The sequence below is a fragment of the Argopecten irradians genome, chromosome 6 (genome assembly GCF_041381155.1).
Source record: "Argopecten irradians isolate NY chromosome 6, Ai_NY, whole genome shotgun sequence".
NCBI lineage: Eukaryota > Metazoa > Mollusca > Bivalvia > Pectinida > Pectinidae > Argopecten > Argopecten irradians.
This window is the reverse complement of record NC_091139.1, coordinates 5,616,527-5,635,913: the sequence shown is the minus strand read 5'-3', so window position 1 is coordinate 5,635,913 and position 19,387 is coordinate 5,616,527. Positions and strand designations below refer to the sequence as shown.

At 35.8% G+C, this 19,387-nt stretch overlaps 2 protein-coding genes across 6 annotated transcripts in view; one reads left to right on the top strand and one right to left on the bottom strand.

Moving 5' to 3' along the window:
• LOC138324784 (uncharacterized) overlaps positions 1-19,387 on the bottom strand; it is a 40,953-nt gene that overhangs the window by 20,111 nt on the left and 1,455 nt on the right. For 2 of the 5 annotated variants that reach the window (XM_069269929.1, XM_069269931.1), the window contains exon 1: positions 12,893-13,242. In XM_069269929.1, the coding sequence (XP_069126030.1) occupies positions 12,893-12,959 (67 nt within the window). In that variant the 5' untranslated portion in view covers positions 12,960-13,242. Of the gene's footprint in view, positions 1-12,892; positions 13,251-19,387 lie in introns of those variants that run through there. The other 3 variants (XM_069269928.1, XM_069269930.1, XM_069269927.1) reach the window with 3 other exon arrangements.
• Positions 15,493-19,387, top strand: part of LOC138326165 (receptor-type tyrosine-protein phosphatase F-like) — a 44,740-nt gene continuing 40,845 nt past the window's right edge. The window contains exons 1-2 of the mRNA XM_069272293.1: positions 15,493-15,681; positions 15,949-16,125. Coding sequence (XP_069128394.1) covers positions 16,059-16,125 — 67 coding nt within the window. The 5' untranslated portion in view covers positions 15,493-15,681; positions 15,949-16,058. The remainder of the gene's footprint in view (positions 15,682-15,948; positions 16,126-19,387) is intronic.

Below are 19,387 nucleotides of genomic sequence, written 5' to 3'. Positions count from 1 at the left end.
TCACGAGAGTGTGACATAACGAGGGCGACATAACGGAATTTGAATCGACGCAGTGCCACTACCGATGACAACATTGTTTTTAATCACGTGCAACTGCATTAACTATTTATAAACAATAATACATGGATCTCCAGATTTTAAATAAAGTGTCTTCAATACTCGGAAATAGGAACGCGAAACTTGTTTACATGCATTTAAACGCCCACTGTCTTTCTTACAACGATAATAGCATAAGAAAATATAAATCGATGGCCTGAGATGAGGTTACAATACCACACAATTGCAAGATTTTGTGCGTTCTATGATAACAATAAATATTCATTACGCTAAATTTGACATCTGAATTAACTATCGCGCTGTAATTAGGAGGACGGAGGGAAACATTAGACGGCCCGCGTTATGAAACTTAAAATTTGAATTAGTATAAACAAATTGTTCAGAATGTTATGGTCAGCATAGTATTAACAGCAAGCTTATAACGTTTGCAACCAATTTTAAAAATTATACGCCGTTTCGGAAAGGTAGCGGTCCTTCAATAACAGTAAAACACACATTAGATTTACAAATCAAATATAGATAACTTTTTGATTAAGGTTTTATGGTGCATGCGATCAATCTGGGGTTTTCTTGGATATTGACTAAATAAATACAAACACCATCCACTCGCATCAAATATTTCGCTGCGCATGGGAATACATAAATAAACGTAAAATCTAGTATGAACAAAACTGGTATTGTATAAAACCGTTCGGTGGACACTAGGTGTCAATAAATATTGGATGAAGTATTTCTTTTTATAACATAATCTGCCTGATATCCAATCCCATGTAATATATTTGCATATGTCACAAGTGTAATATATACTCTAGAACGAATTTGATTGGTCGGCCTTATCACATTTTCCCACGACTTTATATTACTACGCACTACACTTCGTAGTAAAAATGGACGAGTGTACATATTTTCCTTTGGGAACATTCGTTAAAATTGATGGCAACTTTGATGGAAAGGTGATGAAGGTAACAGAATCAACTACAGGACCCGTGTATTAAGTGAGGTTTGATGGAATTGATTTTGAAATTGACTTAAATGGCGACCGGTTGACAAAAATTTGAAAATGTGTCATCAGAGCAGACGACGAATTAGCATTCTCTTTAGCTTTTTAAGTTGATGTTAACGTCACGCATGAATTCATTGTAAATTGTTTTTGTTGATATATTGATAGAATATATTACACCATACGGATCTTCATTGATAAGTTAACATGTATTTTGTATCAAAATAAAGCTATGCAATCATAAGCACTGTACCATAACAATCAATATACATATAATTATCTGCAGAATTAATATTTTTCCGGATATATTTTCCGGCCAGACGTCACTATTTTTTTACACGCCTTTAAATATGCGCCCCCTTGGTATTTGTCTGCACAGGAAATACGGTGGAAAAATCTGTCGGGTTCATTTTGATATCAGCAAACACATTTTCATGTTACATGTACATATCTCTGATCTATTTTGTCTGTATGAAGGAGTGTCGCAAAAGGGATATACATATATAATGTAACTCTTGATTTTACTCTTAAAAGAGATCGGTTTCATAAGCTTAGGAAACAATATCCAACAATTCAAAGTCATTTTACAATTGCAGTCTATTTGACCCCTGTGGCTGTGACTTTGAATTAAGGTCAAGGTCATTCTTTTGATCAAAATCGTAATTGGTAGCCCTTCAGCCCAACATGCTGCAAACGTAATACATGTACCATGCATATGACTACATCAGACCAGTCAATAATTGATAGAGGAGTCATTTAAAAATTTAAGCTCATTTGACACTGTGACCTTAAATTAAGGTCAAGTCCATTTATTTTAACAAAACTCTGTAGCCTTCCATTTGATTTCAGCATGTTACAGGCACTTCGAATTCAAACTGGTAGTTTGATTCTTTTAAGACTTATCCTAACCTTGGGAAGATAGTCCGATTCTATTACAACTTACCAATTCTTCGGAAGGTAGCCTATTCCTTCACGTATCAACCTAATCTTCGAAAAATATCTTAATTTCCTAACAAAAAGCACCTGAATGTACACATTCACATACCTTTTTGGTGAATAATGTATTTACTTGTTATGAATAGATGCATTATTTTGTCTTAAGGCTACTTTTCCTAATAAAAGTAGCATTAGAATGACTATTTAATGTTTTGTATTCCTATGAAAATCTGCCTTGGGTATGGGTCTACCAAATTATTTTTCATCAATTCTACATACACTACTGTACATTTATGGACCCTTTGACAGTGTGATATGAAGGTTTATTTATCTGAAGATGAAATATTTACTGAGGAATATAACATCTTAGGGTAAATTAACCTTCATACACTGTATCACACTGTCTCCGGGGACAAACATTTTAGTATATAACTCAGTGAAAGAGGAGCAGTTATACTAGAATTAAATATTTAGCATTATGCTTGGAAGTTTTGTGTTTCTTACATGTACCCTGAAAATATGCATGTTCATGAATAATCATGAAAAAACTCCCCTATATCCATTTTATCAAAAAGAAACTGTTTTTCCTCATATAAATAAGAAAATGAAATTGGTAATAATAAACAATATCGTCCTCGTCGAACACTCAATCAAATTGGTAAAAATAAATAATATCGTCCTCATCGAACACTCAATCCCTTACAAATACATACATTTTAGAGAACAAGATTAAACTGTTTAACAGTGTTTTTATATCATATCATCGAGAATCACATAATTACACTGTAATGCTACACATTAAATTAATATCCAGAATTCATGTAGTATGTATTGTATGACACCCAACAAGTTATTAAGAGGTACCAGGAAGTTTTGCAATGAATGTTAGCTGAATGCATGAAAGTGATCAATCAGCCAATTACCTCCCCTTTCCTATTCCAGATGAAAATCTTATTTTATACCTGCAATTTTAACCATTCAGTACCCACAGCCCCTAACAAGCTACTCCATCTTTTTCACCTTCTTAATAATTTAAAACAGTGCGTTCTAATATACGTGACCAATACTGATGAAAGAACGGCAAAGAAAATTAATCAGAAAGTTGAAATTAAAGAGATCATAAGACAAATATTATGCAATCATTGTGTGTTTGACTTAAGCGGTGTCTTGACATATTTACCACCAGCCCACTACCTTTGGGTTACGAGTTTGAATCCCATGTGTGGTAGATACCAGGTATTGACTGCTGGTCAGTGATTTTTCTCTGGGTACTCCAACTTTCCTCTATCATCTCCTTAAATGACCTTGCAATTAATACTGATTCTGATATTCAATTTAGATATTATAATGGCATGACATTAGCGATTTTGAAATGTCTTGAATATAAGGGGGCCGCGGTGGCCAAGTGGTTAAGATGTCTCGACATATTACCACAAGTCCTCCACCACTGGGTCACGAATTCGAATCCCATGTGGGGCAGTTGCCAGGTACTGACCGCTGGTCGGTGTTTTTTCTCCGGGTACTCCGGCTTTCCTCCACCAACAAACCTGGCACGTCCTTACATGGTCGTGGCTGTTACATGTAATAGGACATTAAACAAATAAACCAATCTTGAATAGTATAACCATGTAAAAGTCTGGGCCACGGTGGCCAAGTGGTTAAGAAGTAAAGACATAATTATTACCACAAGCCTATATAGCTAGCTCCACCTCTGGGTCGCGAGTTCAAATCCCATTTGGGGCAGTTGCCAGGTACTGACCACTGGTCGGTGGTTTTTCTCCCGAGTATTTTGGCTTTCCTCCACCAACAAACCTCACATCCTTACATGACCCTGGCCGTTAATAGGACATTAAACTAATACCCATGTAAAAGTCTCCGCTATCCCTATTTCATCAAAAAGAAACTTTTTTTTTCCTCATATGAATAAGAGAATGGTAATAATAGACAATATCGGTCTGGCTAAACAAGAGATATGTTACCAATTACATAAATTTTCATATTTTGCCTATTCTTTTAATTGTATTAAGCATTATGCTAGAAAATGAACAAATAGACAAATTACCTCCCTTTATTCAATCCCAGTATTAAAAGACTTTTTATGTGAACATGTAAAGAATGAAGTATTTAATTGTAAGCAAACCTTTTCAAAGTCAGCTGTCATTTTTCATACCTTGAATGTATACATGCATCAGATTACAGCAGATATTGTCAGAATACACTTGTAATTGATAAGATGTATAATTATAATGCTACTGAAAAAATTCTGAGGTGGGCATGGCTAGGTGTCCATCTTTCTAATTTTGTTCTTTCCCCTCTCTAACATGACATTTACGAGACCGCATTTCCAAGCGCTGACTGTTGGTTAGTGGGTTTTTTTTTCTGTAGGACCTCTTTTGTACATCCGAATTCGAAACTCATAGATATTATTGTCAAGGATATGAAAATCAATTAACTAAATTCTTGGTACATAAGACACAGAAATGAACTATTTTGATACTTTTTTTTATTATTATTTAGCCTTATTATTTTAGCCTCTACATGTTCAGGGGTCGATACTTACAGAAGCCTGACAGAACGGGGCTGATGAAAAAAAATCAGGCTGCCAAAATGTCAAAGTACAGTAGCCCTGTTATATTTCAGACATGTACTACATATTTAGTTGAGGAAGATAAAATGGATGCTTTTAGATCTGCAAATTCAGTACCAAAATTCACTAGAATGCCGGAAATTGAATATAGAAATTGTTCCCCGTCCCGGAGGAGAATCACCCCAACCTTTATGTACTCCATTATATACTGCTCGCGCCTTTTTACACAAATTAGAGAACATTTTTTATAATTATTTTTTTTAATATAAAAAAAATCAATTAGCCTAAAAATTTAGTTGGTTTCTGAAATGCTCGAAACTGAAGAGGCTGTTGAATGTTTGACATTCAGTACAATTAATTAAAAAAAAAACCTGTTGTTAACCCCCCACCCCCTCCCTCTATTCTAAGTGAACAGTAACTTACAAGGTAATGTACATACATGTAGGGTACGTGTCATATCCATTGTCAAACTACCAGATTTTTCAGGTTTGTCTTCTTTAGTTGTCACTTTATATGCCTGTATTCATGATATTTGGTTTACAGTTATCTCTTGCCTGACATTGTTGCATGGACGTGTCATATGCTCGCGCGATCGGTAAGTCTATTTTTAGACTGCAGTCGAAAACAGCTGACAACAAATCATGTGTCATCTTAACTATATTAGCAGTAGGTAGCAATTAAAACATTTATAATCAAGCAATATATTAGGAGAAACATATTCAAACAGTATCTGTCTCAGAGTCTACACAATAGACTGTCAATTTACGAGTTATTTTTTATTCATATCTAACGTTTCTGTCTCAGAGTCTACACAATAGACTGTCAATTTACGAGTTATTTTTTATTCATATCTAACGTTAGGGTAGAGTGATCTTAAGTCGGACACGATCTAGAGTCGGACATTTTTAACACGTCTTACCGCCCTTATTCCGGTTACCACGTTACAAAAAAAACGCTGTCTACATGCTAAATGAAGTATTGACTTTCTAGAGTTGTCTCCCGTTGATAACTTTCTCGTTTACATATTTTGCCAAGTCCGATCGCGAATAGTAGCAAAAGCGGTACATTTCACTGTGAGAGCGGGTAAAGTTTTGTGATTTCAAACTGATATGAGAAGTCATTTCTTTTGATTATTACGGCATGCAACTTAAAGCTGAAGTTTAGCTGTAAGATTTGTGTAAAACAAATGCAGAATTATCTTCAATTTGCCGATAGACACAGCATTTTATCTGATAATTTGGTTCAAAGTCGCAAACGTGATTTGATCTTGAGCCGGACACCAAAAATGTCCAAAACGATCATAAGTCGGACAGTGAATTTTAACATTATACCAGTGAATATATGTGATATATAGACATAAAGAGGTGCTGTAATTACCCTTTTTTCATCATATAAGTTTGAAACTTTCATCCCTTATTTTTTTTTTATAAAATATTTCTTATCTATTTTTTATTTTCTAATCAGTCTTTTAAGTTTCCTTTCAGGTCACCATTGGTATTCTTCTTTAATTTTTAATCAGAATGTATGGCAGCGCACATTTTAGTAGAAAAACGTGTGTAGCCCAATGAATAAATTTTAAATATACATATACAACAAGATTTCTCATATTTTATTGGTGCCATCCTGTTGATTGTACAGTTACATAATGTACTTTGTAAAGCAAAGAAGTGATATCGAGTACGCAATACACGAATATTTTTACTTGTCCATCAAATAGACAATTTTCTCTGACATATCAATGGTATATATATCAAAACTCATTCTCTGAATCATTTATCTAAAATATCGGCAACACAAGCTACAATGTAGACACAGAAACTTTAATTTGGGATGGCCATGACTCATGATTAGCGCGGGAAAAGGATGTTGTCCATCCAGCCATCCTGGAATTTGGACACAGCACTTTTGGTTGTATAGTTTTCAATTCTTTTTAAAGTAATTGGAGCATGTTCTGCATGTGTTTTTTTTAGGAACACCGGAGTTGCTATTGGCAATCGTCAATTCCTGAAAATGTTTGTGCTTTGCAAAGGACAAAGTCTCCTAGCATCAAAAAATGTACAGTGTATTTCAGAATGGGTTTAGAGCGACAGGCATTTCTCCTTATTCAACTTATGCAACCACGATAAAACACAAACTCAGATTAGGCAAATACATGTAGTTGTTTAATGATAAGGCCAGTGTGCTCGCCACGTCTGACCACGTAACATCGATACATAGCGCGTTTGAACTGCAGATCCCTTTCGTGGTTTGGTACGTCATGTTCTAAACTTTTACTAACATTGATAATTTTTTCCCTGGAATCTTAGAAATAAACTGAATATACTTTCAAGGAACATCTTATGTTAAAACATATAACAACCCAATTTCAAGCATTGTATGAAACAAAACCAATATACATTCCCTTATTAAAATTGACCGCAGTTTCTTTCGTTTTTCAGTCCATGAAATATCTACAACTATTTCGTCAGGCTCATTTGTTATACAAGCTATATTTATTGATTTCCCAGAGATACACTGTATGTAAGGTGGAAACATTTTAAAGTGAAGTATATAGCCACATCTCGTGCCCGCAAACGCACGTGTATCTATTCAATGTCGGAGCAAATGTAATGTTGTAGCATACACAATACAAAATGCATTTTTAGTCATGTGCAGTTTGCTTGACAACTGGCGATATGTCAATTACCGAAAGTAATATGAACAACAAATTTCTTATTTAATGATAAATGACTAATATTTTTGATTCAGAATTGTATATAAAATGTTAACTTAATCCGATTGTCCGACGTAATATCAAAGCAATCTGGACTGTCCGACTCATAGTCAAATGCGTCCGACTCTTGATCGAATTGCAGGTTAGGTACTTTATTTGCTCTGTATTGTATTGTAAGGTAAAAAACGAGAGTATCGAAATGGAAATATGATGCAGAAAGTGTGCTCTCTCGGACGGTACCCATTAGATTAATAGTGGTCTTCATATCTCGACGTACTGCTGTTCTGAACACAAAGGGTGTCCGACTTACGATCACTTTACCCTATCAGTTACATACTAAATGCAATTTGATATGCATCATCAGAGTCGGTAGGCCTACGCCAAAAACAATTATAACGGACAACAGCAACCTCAAATATAATATAAAGATACTAACATCCGCCGATCGTGATATAGCCTAACAAGTAAAATACACAACTAGGCCTACTTACCTAATATTGACGATTGTAACTTGAAAAGCGAGGCGGCTTTCAACATCAACACAAACCGGTTCAAACCGGATACACAAGTGACACAACACATTCCTCCTACCAGATGGCGCTTGCCGTTGGCATTTCTTTGTGCGGTTGAATGCCCAAAACAACACACACTTCCCAAATTCACGCAATCCCCAATATATACTTGGATATCATTGCAAGACATGTAAAACGTTTTATAAATTTAAGTAATTATTTCATAAAATAAACAGAATTTTTCATTAATACGACCCTTTTGTGAATGGTTCACTCGTCGATTCAATCGGTCAGAATAGCTTTGAAGGAAGGCGGCAAGTCCCAAAATATCTCGTCTGCCGTGGAAATTTACTGAGAACCTGTGAAATACCACCAATTTCCAAGACCGTCTTGTGGTCGGTCTTTATAATATTTTCAAAAACCAAAAATACCGTTTTGTTCAGAATTACTTGTACAATTAATGTGTAAAATCTCAATTTGTCAACTATGAGCGTTTGATTGCTAGGACGAATTTAACAGAAACTAGCGATGAAAATGTCGATTTTTGCCTGTTTGACCCTAAATTTCTCCCTCAAATGAATTTTCGCAGAGTCAACAACTATCTCAGAAGATAGATCACGCCTGAATTTACTTAACTGTAAAATATCATTAAAAACTTTCTGTCAATTTCCTTATTACCCAACTTGCGGTTATAAGCGTGTTGGTAGGTTAAAATCGTCGTGGTTAACATTCGTTCCGAAGGAACGATAACTCTGTTATCGCACCTTACGTCTCTCATTTCATACATATAATTATCTGCAGAATTATATTTTTTCCGGATATATTTTCCGGCAGACGTCTCCTATTTTTTACACGCCTTTAGAGTTGCGCCCCTTGGGTTGTCTGCACAGGAAATGGAAAATCTGTCGGGTTCATTTTGGATATCAGCAAACACATTTTTGTTAATCTATCACCACTATCGTTAACAACTACTGTGTAACTCAAGCAAATCAAGATAGGAGACATTAGTATCCTGTAAGAAATGCATATATTTGATGATACTGATGAATAAACGTGAATTTGAACTGTTTACAAAGTGTTTGGTGGTCGAATTGACTGATTTGAATTTACGCTGATAAAACGGATCCGACAACATTAACCAAAATTGTGAGTCAACATTACCGAAATGAACAATATGAGTCAAAATGTAGACGGTAATGTTGAAGACCTCTCCAAGGTCGATGCAGACAAAAGGCGAACTGACGGCCAAGAACAACAAAAATATGATGTCCGAAACGTCCGATGTCCAAATAAATGATGAAAGTTCGTCTCTTAAACGTCATGATCAACGTTTTAGAACTTTTACACAAACAGGAAGAGACTATAGTCTTGATCAATTAAACAACCATTATCAAGTTTTAAAGACACTTTCTGATTATATTAGTGAAATGGTTTCGGACAATGTTTCACTAAAAGTAATAAGCAAAAAGTACACGTCATGGATGCAAAACTATGAACTCTTTCTCCAAATACATGAACATTATTTACAAAGAGAGACAGATAATGATCAAAGGGACCTCTATACCGGATCGTTTATTGCCCGCGATGAGTTTCTCCGAGACTTCAAAGATAAGATAGAGGAGTATTTCGTTAAAATATCTGTCAGCAAAAGTCAGCATGAACAAGATGATGAAGATGATGAAGGTTCTCGTACTGGTAGTAGCAGGTCAACATCATCGATCAAAATATTAGCAAAAAGACTGAGAGAAGAGCAATTAAAAATTGAATTATCAGCCAGTAAGCTGGCACTGCAGAGAAAACGCGAGATTGAAATAGCCAAGCTGTTATCTTGACCGCCAAGTCGATCCTACAGAATTTGTGTAAACAAGGAATACGTTGGGATGACGACATCACTGACGCGGATCTTCGCAAGTGGAACACATGGATCTTGCAACTACACGAACTAGAAAACGTTGAAGTTGAAATGTGTTACAAGCCCAGTGACTTCGGAAACGTGACGTCAGTTCAGCTTCATAGATTCTCTGACGCGAGGGATACAGGCTTAGGAATGGTGATTTACCTTCGGTTTATCGACGAAACCGGTCGCATTCATTGTTCTTTCCTACTAGGGAAATCACGAGTCGCGCCATTGAAAACTATAACGGTACCAAGAATGGAGCTTACAGTGGCTACATCGGCCGCCAAGCTGTATAAAATGATAAAGGAAGAACTCGGTCACCCAATCAATGAAACGTTCTACTGGACAGACAGTGTTGCGATACATAGCAAATAAGAACGCGCATTTCCACGATTTCGTCGCTAATCGTGTATCGGTCATTCGTGACGCTACAGAGGAAAATCAGCGGAGGTACGTCAATACGAAAAAGAACCCTGCTGACTGTGCTTCTCGTGGTCTGAGTATAGGCAAGTTTCGGCAGAATCCGCAATGGATCAACGGACCAGACTTTCTGTGGAAATCGTAATCGGAATGGCCAGAGTACCACCTGGACAAAACAATCGAAAACGATGACGCGAAACGTGTGGTGAACACCGCATCCTTGGACAAGACCAATTTATGTGAGGGAATGGACAGACTGTTAACGCGATTCTCGGATTACACGAAATTGAAAAGAATCACCGCATGGATGTTAACGGCAATCGGAAATCTGAAAGCAGCTGTTCAACGGACAAAAGACATAACTGACCGTATAAAGTCATCTGAATCCAACACGCAAAACTGTGAAAAAAATGATGGAAACAGCGATACTTGCCGATAGACAGAGTAGGTTGGCAGAAGCGCTAAAACGAGTGAAATATTTGTTTCTGACGAGTGATGCTTTGAACCGATCTGAGATGGCACTCGCGCGGTATGTACAGCGAACATACTTTCAAGAGGAATTTGAATTACTTCAACGTTGTGGCAAAGTGAATAGGTCATCGAAGCTTCGCGATCTGGACCCTTACAAAGACAACGGCCTTTTGCGTGTAGGAGGAAGACTTGAACGCGCAGATATGTCGTTTGACGCGAAACACCCCATAATTCTACCCAAGGAATCGAAAATGTCTCAACTTCTAATCGAAGACGCACATCGGTGTGTTGGACATCTCGGGAAAAACTTAATCTTGACTGTTTTTCGTCAAAGGTATTGGATTATCAGAGCGAACGCATCAATAAAGCGATTAGTGTCGCGATGCGTTATATGCCGAAAGTATCAGGCTCCGTGTTCTAGGCAAAAGATGGCCGATCTACCCCGCGAACGTCTGGTTCCCGACGAACCACCCTTTACCAAAGGCGGAATGGACTATTTCGGACCATTTGAGACTAAGCGTGGTCGTAGCTGCGTGAAGAGATATGAAGTGATCTTTACCTTTTTAAGTACGCGTGCAGTCCATCTTGAGTTAGCGTTTTCTCTTGACACAGACTCGTGCATTGATGCGATTCGAAGATTCATCGCACGTCGAGGGAGACCGGAGTTCATCAGATCTGATAACGGAACTAACTTAGTTGGTGCAGAAAGAGAAATGCGAGAAGAGGTTCAGAGGCTTAATAGTGACAAGATTCGCGACAGCATGGCTGCGAAAGAAATTCATTGAGAATTCAATCCTCCCTCGGCTTCACACTTCGGTGGTGTGTGGGAAAGGCTACACAGATCTGTCCATCCTCAATGGTCGACCAATTTCCGAGTTATCGAACGATGCGAATGACGTGCGCGCTCTCACGCCAAATCACCTCCTTCTACTTCGACCCGGTGAATGGTTTCCTCCTGGAACTTTCAAGAAAACGGACGATTACGTTAAGAGGAGATGGCGCCAAGTTCAGTATCTCGCTGACATATTCTGGATCAGATGGATCAAGGAGTATCTGCCCTTGCTTCAGAGTAGACAAAAATGGACTAAAACTGGGAAAAACCTGAAAGTCGGCGAACTCGTGCTAGTAATGGACAGTTCTCCGAGAAACACTTGGAACATGGGACGAGTGCTCGAGGTTATCATGGACAACAAAGACAATGTAAGAATCGTAAAGGTAATCGTAAAAATAGTAAAACGCCTCTTCGGTTCTGACGCGACCAACTCAGAAACTGTGCCTCGTTCTGGAATCTGATGTTTGTGACATGTGAACACTCATGATTTAATGTGTAATATGTGAACTTTTGAAGAAAAAATGACTCGTATAATTGAGATTAAAACTACTAATATGTATAGGACATTGGAAAAGAGATTCATAAAATTAAGATTCGAAGTCATACAGTTTTATGTGTTTTCGAAACATTTTATTTGTCGCAATAAGTTGAATTTCAGTTGATTATCATATCTAGATACAAAATTGGCGTATTTACTTAGAATTTCGATAATTATGTTCCTATGTAGAACAGCAATTAAGGGGCCGGTTTGTAAATGCCGATTTTAGACGAATAATATTTTTTACGGATATATTTTCCGGCAGACGTCTCCTATTTTTTACACGCCTTTAGAGTTGCGCCCCTTGGGTTGTCTGCACAGGAAAAGGAAAATCTGTCGGGATAAATTTGGATATCAGCAAACACATTTTGGTTAATCTATCACCACTATCGTTAACAACTACTGTGTAACTCAGTAAATCAATATAGGATACATTGGTATTCGGTAAGAAATGCATATATTTGATGATACTGATGAATAAACGTGAATTTACACTGTTAACAAAGTGCGGGGTGGTCGAATTGAAAGATTTAAATTTACGCTGATAAAACGGATCCGACAACGATACTTATTAGTAAAACATACGCATGTAAATATGACGAAAATATATATAAAAAAACAAGCTTACAGTAAGTGTTGTAAACAACACACGTCCCCTGCCGCCAATTACATTTTCTAATATATGGTAATTTATTATTACTCCTTAGTTATGCTATCATTGTCTGAAGTTTGAACAAATCCTATTAATGTGTTCTCAAGTTATCATCTGGAAAATAATTCCGGACAGACAGACAGACGGGAACAAACACTATTTTCCCCTACAGTTTCACCGGCAGGGGACTAAAGATTCGAGTTAATAACACACAAAAAACCCATTGCTTATATGGTACTAATTGAAACGAATTTTAGAAGTTGAATATAATACTCACATAGGGCTAGGCCGGGCTGAGCATTTGTCAGGAAAAGGCCCATGAGGGCAAAAGACCATGCCTTCATTTGGAAAGTTATTGAACCTCTTGTGCGGATACAGGGGCAAACAGCTGATGGGATGTATGAGGCCAGATTTGATGACGACCAGGAAATATTTCTCTAACCCTTGTTACCTCGTCACGTGACCATCTGAAACACAAAAGCTTTTGGTTATTGTCATCATCCCGCATCATATCCTCCTCATGTCCACAAGACAAACTCGACACATCATATGAAATCGTTTAAGCAGATTTTTGTACCCACGATAATTTTATATCATACATGGATATTGTTGATTATAATACGCTGAAATAAACTTTTTTTTTTAAATCAGTCCAATCATTCAATGTTGTTGAAGACCTTTCTTGGTGAATTTATTTCTAGCAAATATTCCCGACCTTAAAAGAATTCTCAGCCAAGTTCATTAGTGCACTTTCAATTTATTTTATTAAGAATGTTATGTGTAATGAAAAATACACCCCATTTTTAGTTTATACATGCACGTAATAACATTGTTAAGATAAATGTCTATGTTTTAACAACCTGTTTCCGTTCTTGTGATATAATTTCCTGTTTTCAGGGGACGTTATATTCTAATACGTTTAACTGTAAGGACAATGAACTATATCTTCATTCAACTATCTGGTATTTTATGTAACTTGTAATTGTCATTTATCGCTATTGTTAATAAAATTTTCACTGCTGTTATAGGTTGAAAAACTTGTGCCTAATTCTATTGTATATAAAATATCGCAATAAAATTTGTTTAAATCAAAACTGCGGTTATACATACATAGAATATGTCAAACTACCTTAACGCAATAAAAACACTGTTGAATTTCGATGTATCTCTGAGAATCTATATTATCAGGTAGGTTATGGGGCATTTCGTAAATATTTATCATCTCCGAGATAATAGGTGCTAACTGTAATGGAGACTATAACAGGAGTCCCCCAAATGTTTACACAGGGGTACCACTGCATTCTTCATCTTCACTTTCCCGACTGTATACACCCTATGTGTTCACCGAAACGGTACAATCTGTCATGAGTAGAATGATGGGGGTTGTGCAGCCTGTCAGTAGGGGATCGTCTAATCACTCTTACACTTCGCCCACCATTGTACTTGTTGTTCAGAGCTGTGTGTTAGTAGTGTATTATAAGCCCAAAATAGCTGAATAGATTTTATTTATATGTGGTGGTACTGATCATGTTAATATATGGTGTAAAATATGTGTGACACTTGAATAAAATATTTCATTATCATTATTATAACAAGCTGACCGAATTTCTATAATATGAAAATAATGTTTCACAAAAATGATACGAGCAGTCACTTGAAACGTCATACTATACACGTGCATATCAAAATGTCTCTAATAAATGACATGAGTGTCAATTTACTAGTAAATGTTTCTGTCAGTACATTACACTTCTACTGGGCTTGCTGTAAAATCTAGTGATGATGTGGACATGACGCACATATTTTACATGGTGAATAATTTGCGTGCCCCTGCAGTGTACTTGGGCTAAGGTGACCAAGATTACATTTTACGGTCCCGGAATAGCAGTTGAGACTGCTTGTTTTTTATTTTGCACGCATGCACATTACACATGTTCATAGAAATCAGTATAACTTTCGAAAACATATATCTAGATATAATATCCGATGAAAAGTTACATAGTATTTGACTACGATCACGTCTATCGTGAGCAAAGATATGCCATGAAACAATATGGAAATACCTGAAAACAATTATTACCCTTATAAAAATTGCTTTCCAATTCATACATATGCCATCCAATTCATACATATGCCATGAGCCAAGAAAAAGACATCCGCCATACGAAAGTTTCGATATCGCAAAAACGACGTCATTCCGGTAAATGTGACGTCACTGTTTTGGCGGGACTGATTGACATTTCATTCACTCCTACTAAAAAGTGACGTCATTGGAAAGTGCGGATCAAATCATCAAACTTAGCATTATCAAAATAAAGAAATGAAATATTTATACTGACATCGTAATATTTTTCTATCGCAACTGGTGACTTTTTTATTTATTTATTTTTTTATTTTTTATTATCCGGTACTGTATGACTTATTTGCCCTACCAATAGCGATATTAGTGCTGAAAATACATTGTTTATTAATATTGTTCCGCTTCTTTTGTTGAGTTTGAATTGGCAAAGTCGAATGGCGTCAGAACGCGTGTTTTCAATGAAAATAAACACCGTAGTGACAAAGACCTTCCAAGTATGGCAAAAGTTAATATTTGCATCGGGGACAGGATAACAAAAAGTTGATTTTCTCCAACAGTAAGTAAGTTACAATAAATTAATTTTGCTGGAACACTAAAAAAATCCTTCTGATTTCAGAACAGTTGGAATTATGAAGATACCTTGAATATTATTTTTATTGTTATTAATTTAATAACTATTCATTATATTTTCTATCTTAAAAGTATTACGGATATAAAAAATATACCTAAAACGTTTCAAAATGCATTCAAAAACAACATAACAAATCCAGTTTCAACGAATATAAATATATTATGTCTATGTCGACGACAAATGAAATACAATGGTCTCGCTATCTTGGACTCAATTGGTACGCTTCAGCAAACGAACCACTTGTACCAGTGCGTCCCATTACAGATGCAGCAGATCCGCACAGATACAAGTGGTACGAACCCGCAAATGGAACGCCCACAAAGAGCCTAAAACTTCCGTATTAGTTCGAGTAAAGGTAGGTAAATACAATTAACATTTTCCCGATTTAGATGATATAACATAAAATCAGTTTAAAAAAACAATCGCTACAAAATAAAAATGTAAATTATCGTTTTTAATAGAACAGTGCCATTGGTTTTATAGAAAAGAAATATCAAAGTAACAGGTTTTTTCTAGTACATTAATTTACATATAACTACTTATAGATAAGTATAAATATAATACTTGTAACTTACCACAAAAATAAAACTTATATGTAATATCATTGGTATGATTTAAATAGATATTTAGACGAGTGGTACTTGAAAGTGATTTCTTCCGGGTCCCACGTTATTTTAGCCTGTTACTGTGGAGAAAATAGTATATGCTTCAGTGTACCATTATACCTTCTGAATGATGGCGGGGAGGACATTGTCCATAAGCTTGATTCTCACGGTTGGCACTCCCTGCTTGGCGCTATGTGAGTAATGGTATTTGATATAGATGGATAAGGAATATATATGATATAGAGGATCTTACACGAGTGACTATGTGATATGAAAATTATTAAACGAGTTCAATAATTCGATATGCCACGAGCATGTAGGCGATTTCATATCACATAGTCACGAGTGTAAGACTCTATTTATCACATAACTTTTAATAATAGAAATATCAGTATAATTTGAGATTTCGTCTCTATATAAATCCGACTTGGATGTTACTTTTCCGGCTACTGAGATAATCATGCGACGTCATATATAGATTATGCATTTTCCGTTGATTGGCTGATAGATATGTATAATCACATATGCATAAGATAAGCATGCATGTGTAGTCTTTTGCGTTATCTCGAAAACCTTCGATAGAGTTTCCTAATGACATAAAAAAAATCCTATGAAATTACAAGTGAGTTCTATATTCCTATTTGGAAAATTTGTTGGTGAAATTGAAGCTGAAGTTCAAGGCTCGATACTTGATCCTTTGTTATTTTTAGTATTTTTAATTGACATCGCGGATATACTCTGGTACATCCCGTGACTGTTTTCGGACGATATGTCATCAAACTCTTGTTAAGAAATTCAACAAGTATTAATAGTAATTTAGATCACTTAAATCACGGGCTACATCGATCTTGACTGGTGTATTTTAATCCTGATAAGTCTAAGGATATTTTTACATCGATCTTCACTCTAAGGATATATTTATTTCAAATTCTATTATAATTGATATTAATGAGAAGAATTATAATTTGACGAGGAAATGCTCAAAATTCTATAGATCGTCACAGACAGTCATTTGGACGTAACTTTTTTTTAAAATTAATGCTAAATGGAGAGAGGGCACATCAATGAAATTTATTCTTCAGTTATGAAAAAAGAGATTTTTTCTGAAATTGAAATATAGTTATGATTTTATACATTTTAATTAGTAATTTGTATTCATAATGCTATTCATGTGTAAATACCTATTTTTCTCTCATACCAACGGTTGTAATATTGTCTGGTCTCATGCCATATACTCATGTCGACTGAGGCTGTATTACATGGCTACTTATGCAATACAGCCACGTGAAGTCACGGCGTCAACAAAAATACTATTTTCACGGTACAATTTTAACATGTTTTTCAGCCCCTAGACTAGTTTTACTATAACAGATATAAATAACGGGATTAGCGTTGAAAATATCACTTTGCATTTTTCATGATTAGAGAATTAACTTTTTCGAGCTTATTTCAAAATGGCGGGACATAATAAAGTTGTAAAATTGCAAGAAATATCGAGGTATGGGAGAAACACACTATTCCATCTGTGGATATGAAGAATAGAGATATTCTACAAAATATTGTGAACCCCCGGCAAGCCTTGAGTTTTACAACATTTTGTGACCCTCGGGCAGAATACCCCTATCCTTCATTTCCACATATGAAGAGTCTTATAATATGTACTGAGAGAATGCGTTGATAATTTGTAATAACTTGTACCAAATCACAGGTTTTTTTTTTCTTTTCTTTTTTAAACAATAACTATTTTTAGATCGAAAGATATGTCAATACCTGAGTTGTATTAATTGTGCTGGATTGAAATAAATAAGTACCAGAGTAGTATTAATCATCTTTGTAAAATCTAGACTAGCCGAAACAATCAAAGTGAAAAACGATCCAATTTCTGAATTGTTTCTTTACCAATCAAATTTTTAATAAAATAGATTTTTAAATTGAATGTTGACATTACGGTATATATCAATCCTAATTATCTGTCTATAAGTAGTTATGCAATATCAGTCCATTAAAGAAAACTTAAAAATACTTTAATACAAAAACTAAAATTACATTTCTTTTGATTTCTCTGCCATGTATGCATAAAGGGGGAATGCAAAAGCTGATAAATATCCAATAATGCATTTCTCTTGATACAGATTTCAAACTGCCCTACACATTTTTGAAATACTATCTAAACTAAACCCCATTTGTCCAGTCGCAGATATCGCAGAGAGGAAAATGTCCTTTCTCGTCTCCGAACTGGTTATACCCACGTGCATCTGCTGAAAGGGGAGGATCCTCCTACATGCCAAGCATGAGATACTCCTCTCATAGTTCTGCACATTTTTTCTTATTCCATTGTGTGGGTGTAACATTTCATCAGAGACATTGATTAGGCTTCGTCTTGTCAATATACAATTAAGCAACATGGTTTTGTCACAAAAATAAACGTTTCAGCAACCACAAAAGCAGTCGATTTTTGTCAAGTGCTGTACTTTTTTTCAAATTCCGCTTTGTTTTTATTCCATTTCCTCAAATTTGTATTGGTCCGTATATATACGCCTGTCACTTTTATAATGTTGGTTCGGAGAAATCAGCAATCCTTCTTGATAGCAACCGGCTGAAAACAGGGCAATATGCTATCTGGACACCTAAAGCTGACATTTTGGTTTTTTGAGGCATAAATGCAGTGGATTTTTTAAAAATACTTACATTTACATTCTTTTTGTTGACCCCACAAAGTCTGAGAAAATGTCCCTTGTCTTTTGTGGCAGAGAAGAACCGACTGATGGTGCTTTAAGCACAAAAACAACATTAATTTTAATTAATTTTTGTGGAAGGGGGATATTTTGGCTAAGGGAAAGGTTACCTGCGTAACGTTTAATGTCACCTGTGTCCCATCAGAATGCCGAGTGCTATCAAGAAGGAATTTTAATTACTCCAAATTACGTTATAAAAATGATAGGCTTATACCAGCCAACACAGCATTAACGACTGTCTTCCATATAATTTTGCCAAGTTCAGTGTTTTTTAAGTGTTTTTTAAAGGGAAGCATATGATCGCCAAGTAAATCCCATGTGGGCAGTTGCCATGTATTGACCGCTGGTCGGGGGATTTTTTTTCTGCGTACTCCGTCTTCATCGTCCAACAAACCTGGCACTTCTTTTTTCTTCGGTTGTTAATGGGACGTTAAATGATTAGAACAACCAAACCACCATCATGATATCGAAATTATGAAACTATAGAATTTTACAAAAAAAATTGAAGAGACACATGAGCGAGGTTACTATTCACAAATGTCATATTTGTAAAACGATTTGTTTTTGTCTTCTTTTTTTTGCGATATGATGATTTTCGCGATTTCGCGGACCATTGCTATGATCGCAAAACTTTGATCTGCGAAATATTGAGCAATGGGTAAGTCATGTTAATATGCCTTTATTACAAGATCGCGAAAAACAGCTTAATTTTAACCCACGT